The sequence below is a fragment of the Antrostomus carolinensis genome, unplaced genomic scaffold (genome assembly GCF_000700745.2).
Source record: "Antrostomus carolinensis isolate BGI_N321 unplaced genomic scaffold, ASM70074v2 scaffold32408, whole genome shotgun sequence".
Classification (NCBI taxonomy): domain Eukaryota; kingdom Metazoa; phylum Chordata; class Aves; order Caprimulgiformes; family Caprimulgidae; genus Antrostomus; species Antrostomus carolinensis.
This window is the reverse complement of record NW_010334276.1, coordinates 17,614-22,849: the sequence shown is the minus strand read 5'-3', so window position 1 is coordinate 22,849 and position 5,236 is coordinate 17,614. Positions and strand designations below refer to the sequence as shown.

The 5,236-nt window shown below is 41.6% G+C and overlaps 1 protein-coding gene across 1 annotated transcript in view; it reads left to right on the top strand.

Moving 5' to 3' along the window:
* The window catches only part of MAPRE2 (microtubule associated protein RP/EB family member 2), a 37,329-nt gene extending 32,093 nt beyond the window's left edge, over positions 1 to 5,236 (top strand). Inside the window, exon 6 of the mRNA XM_010174179.2 lies at positions 4,111 to 5,236. Coding sequence (XP_010172481.1) covers positions 4,111 to 4,182 — 72 coding nt within the window. The 3' untranslated portion in view covers positions 4,183 to 5,236. The remainder of the gene's footprint in view (positions 1 to 4,110) is intronic.

The following is a 5,236-nucleotide window of genomic DNA, read 5'->3' as shown; positions in this document are numbered from 1 at the left end:
CAGCAGGAGAATGCTGCTTCCCCCCAGGAAGAATACAGAGGCCATTCCCCAGGCAATTTTTTGGTACCTTTTAGTGGGAGACTTGATCTCCTCATCTTCCAGGGTGCATTTCCTCCTGAGCTTAGCAGATAGCCTGTAATTTGCTGAGGAAAGGCCCCAGTGCATTAGCACTAAACCAAAGATTGTGGTTCCCTTGCTGATGCAGATCCTGCCTACTTTTTGTTTTCAGACTTTGCTGTCTCATTGCCCGGCTTTGCCGTTCAGTTCTGTTTTTTCTCTCTAATGAATTTGTCCCAAGTTAAATTCTATACATTGCAGCATTTTGCAGGTTAATCCCTCAGTAACAGCAGTTTGGCTTTCCCAATCCCCAGATGGGAAATAGCCTCAATTCCCAAACCACAGGCAGCTCCAGCATTCCTTGTTTCTTGCTAATGAGTTCATCATAAATCCAGTTTAGATTTTTTTCTTTTTTTAATCTTTGTTTCAGAGTGTCTCAAGTATACAGAGGCAAAGTGGAAAAACAAGATTACATTAATTTTCAGGATATATGACATTTATAGATGATACTGTGGCCATGAGGCTTTTCTTCGGGAAGAAGATGCATAACGCAACTCACATGTGCTGCCCAACTGATCTCTGGCCAAAGCCGTGTGCTTGATTATCATGACCAATTTAAATTTGTTTTCAGTTCATACTTCCAATAACTGCTTGATTTTTCATACCAACTGTTCTTATTCAGAAGGAACAAGTCTACCTTTATACCTAATTTTCTGTTACACTTAATTTCATCTGCCTAAAAGAAAAAATAAGAAATAAAAATCTGGACAGCACTTTTAAGTGGTCACATCTCCCAGTAGCTCATAGGTCCCCGGTAAGCATTGTAGGCTGTCAGGTGAATTCTATGTAGGATGATTCAGAATGCAAGTATAGACTTTAGTCCCTATAAAAAGCATTCTCCAGAGGCTTGATTATCGTAGTATTGCACTGAAAAGATTTTTATCAGGTTCATGTAATAAGGCGGGGGGGTTTTTTTTTTTTTTTTTTTTTTTTTTTTTTTTTTTCAGAATTCCAAGTCATAGTGTAATTTCAACCATGTCACTTTATCACTTTATAAGCTTCTGGTTTGTTTAATTCAATAAAGGATAAATTTTTAAGACTGATTTTTATTTTTTTTGTCTCGATTTTGGTGGGTTTTTGAGTCTAACAGCACAAATATCAATCCATTTGAGTTCCTTGTTTTTAGAGGCTCCCTTTTCTCTTCCCTGTTATGGTTCTTTTTTAAGCCTCATCATTACGTCTCTGCTTATGCAAGAGAGATGTTGTATCTGCTGTTGTCAGTTAATGTTTGGTTGATCAGTCTGTAATACTTTGTAATTTGTAATTACAGATTACTCATTTGTAATCCTACTTCTTCATCAAAAACATCAAAGTTGACAGAGAATGGTGTTAAAAAAGGATACATTTGAGTGGTGGGGAGAAGTCGTATGCTATGGCTGCTATAGACAGCACCGAGACCTTGGATAGTATGTAAAGCATTTGGTCATGTGGTCTTCTAGTAGGAGAGCTTCAGACTGATGAACCAGAAGAGGCTACATGTTTAGTTATGAAATCCGGAGCCATGCAGGTCTTGGCATAAAGCAAAACTGTTCTGGTTCAATTCAAGCTGAAGTTGGGTGGATTGCTGCTGTTTGATCTATCAGTTGCTCAGCTCAAGTTTCCAAGCAATTGCTCAAAATGAAGTTGGTTTTGTATCTTTCTGCTGTAGCAGCTCCTGCATCTGCTGCTGCTTTTGGAAAAGGCACCCACCCCCCCAGCAGCTGGTTTTCATAAAGTCTAGCTCTTCAGTCTACAGGCACACCTTAATAGTTTAAGGCAGATGGATCAAAAGGTCAAAAGAGAGCACCTCTCGTTATGGGAGACAGAGATGACCATGGTTGTGTGATCCAAGCCAGAAATAAATGCTCTAAATAGATCTTCCACTACTTTCCTTATTAGGACATGCTATTCAAGGAGATTCCACAGTCCCAAGGTAATTGGGCGTAGTGACTCTTGTCTTTCCCATTTCATGTATTTATACAAGCTGTACATACTGAGAAGCATGTGTCCAAGTCTCAGAACAACTTCTGAGGTAGTCACATAAGATTTACCATTTCCATCAAAGGTAAGCCTGGCAAGAGGGGAGCCACCACCCTTCTTCAGAGCTGCAGAGTAGGTTCCCAGTGGTTAGAGGCTTTTCCTGTTCTATGCGTGAAAGGACAGCATGTACATGACCTACAAAATCTGCACGAGCAGGCTTTCTAATAGGTGTCTCGTAAATTCTGCATACATAGAGCCTATGGAACAAGTGCATTCCAGAGCAGGTCACTTCAACACATAAGGGGGGTCAGGATAGGTGGGGTTAAGGGAACATAGCTCACTGCGGCGAAACAAGCTTCAGTTTTTCTCACCCTGTAACATCTGGTCACGTTCTCATGCCTGTCAGCTTCTCTTTGTGAAACTCCTGTTCCCTGCAAGTCTTGCACCCTTGCAGCCCATCACAGGAGTTGAGATTTTTAGATACTACAGCAAAGTGCTGTTCTGACATGATGTACCTACTGTATGGAATAAGGGCATCGTTCCCCCCAAGGGGCTGTAAGGTGCTAAACTGCTGTTGTCCTGACTGACATGTGTGGCTTCTACCTGAAAATATCACCTGAGTGATAGATTGAAATTTGGCTGTTTCTGTATGTGGTAAACAGCTAAATATTTCTGTTATATCAGCAAATGTTGGGAACCTCCTCCTGTTCCTGCCCTTTAGAAGTACGAATATTTTATTGCAGGAAGGGAAATATTTTCTTACTGCATAAGCTGCTCTGAACTGCTTCATAAGCTGCCCTGGGAAAACTCAAATTGTGGCCTCTCTTTTCTTTTAAATTTTGCCTCAAATTTTAAAACTTGGCAGTATTAATTTGTTAAAGTTTGTTGTTCAGGCTGATCACTTCTAACGACAAGTGCTGGGAGCCAGGCAAGTTCTGCGGAGGTACCGCATCAGGGATGCTGCGTTTTGAATGGCAGCTCAGTCTCTTGGATAAGTGTTTTCCTTCGGAGCTGCCTACAGCAAAGTGCTACTAATGCAGGGCAGCGAGTAGATGTGTGGGATCTTTTCAGTGAACCGTGCTCCAGAAAGATGGAAGCCACTTAAGAGAAAAGCTGTAAATGCAGCTGTGGTTACTGGGAATGTGCAAGTAATGCCCTAAGAGTCAGCCAGCCTTTCTGAGCTCTGACACATCCCAGCCAAGATACCAGATCTGTTCTCTAAACTGGAAATTGTTTGAAACTGGTATCACCTGCAGTGAGGATCCAGCCTTCCTTTCCTTCAGGGATTCCTCACACAATGGCAATATATATCCAGAGAGATAACTCTGGAAAATACTGTGCATAATGACCATTTGCAGAAGGGAAGTGTTTGTTAGTAATTAGTGCTTTCAACAGTAGCTCTGTAAATGACTGAATATGGGGCTCGGTTTTTTTCCACAGAAAATGTGTTTGTAAGTCTTTGGTTATATTTTCCGGATACTGCTAAAAATTGCTGTTTTGGTGACCTTTGAACTCTGGTCTAGCATCAGTATATTATTTTGGGATAGTAGTATATCTGACCTCAAAAAGGAGGCTGAGTTTAATTTTTAAAGCAGGTGATAGCAAAAGTGTCTTGTCCATTTAGTGATCTAAACCTAGAGTGACGATTGTGTGAAAACTATAGCAGGCACATTCAGAAATCCTTGGACAAACTGAAAATGGGAGGACATCAGGATGCTGTGATACAGCATCTAACTGTTGAGCTTCTCACCGTCTAGTTCACTTACCACAAGAGTTAACACTCAGGGATGTTGAAAACTGACCCTCTCTCTGGAGAAGTATCAGTACTGCTTATGCATTGATTAAAAGCAAAGAAAATACATTTTATTGTAATATTACCAGATGCTGTTTTTGTCAGATTACAGCTCATTTTGTACTTCTGTGCATGAAAATGAGAAGCTAAGCTTTAGGCTATGGCGAGCACTGTGGGGCAGCAAGGTTACATGAGAAGTGCTTTCTGCTGAAGAGTGTTGTGGGGTCTTTTTCTCCCTGCAGGAGAGCCACACAGAAGAGCATGAAGGTGAAGAGCAAGTCCATGAACAGCCCCAGCAGCAGGAGGAGTACTGACTCACCCAGCGTCTCTGACAATTTTCGTTTTGTGTGAGAACTTTCTTCTGGAGAACGGAACATGTGTGGCCTCAAACTTGAAATCAGTTCACTCCCAGTCTGCCATTAACATTTACGTACCATAGTGAGTGCCAGCCAACCACTGCATTCTGTACCCATACTTTGCCAAGACGCATTTGCAGACGTCTTCTTTCAGTGTATCTTCCCAAGAGGTTGTAGGGCTACATCACCTACTGTACATCACTGCAACTTCACCACTTGGCTGCTTGAGATTTGTTCTGCTCTTTAAAAAAAAAATATATTTATTTTTTTTCTTTTTTGTCTTAAGTATGATACACTTGTAACTTGTTCTAACATATTTATATTGGCATTTTGTGTGGCAAGAAGTACCGTACCACTAGCTGTGTCTCTCACTTTGTGGTGCTTTTGCATTTTCTAGTCCATCTGCCTCGAGGCATAAATTTGGTCAAACAATTGGAATAAAGGGATACAGTAGAAGTCATGCTCAAGCCGTAATGATGAGGTGTGTTGTGAAGGAAAATGCTCATGTTGCTCACGTTTATTCCTTTCCTGCCTTCACAAAATAGAAGGCAGAGCATCTGTTTTACTAGGAGAGATTTAAACCCCTGTGTTAGGAAGATTGTTAGAAAGCTGCATGGTATGTTTTTTGGCTTATTTCTGGAGGAACAGACATCCACTTTAGTTTTTTGAAAGCCCTTGCAGTTTCCTGACTAGTCAATAGACATTTCCCAGCTTTTCTTCCTTCTTGAGGAATCCAGTCCCAGCCTCCAGCTTCAGCTCTGCCTCCACAGAGCTCAGTGCTAATGGAGGAGACAAATCTCCTTGACACAAGTGTAGCTGCAGGACATGATCTCTGCCATCATATTTGGCTTCCCACCCCTCAGAAGAGGACAAAGTAGGCCAACCATTTATTTTCGCTATCCTTCCCCCGCTTTGCTGCCCCGGCCATACAAGTATGGAAGACAGAAAATTTCCTCACTAGTGCAAGGCATGGGGAAGAACCAACAACAGCAGTAGCCCTGAAACCCCACAA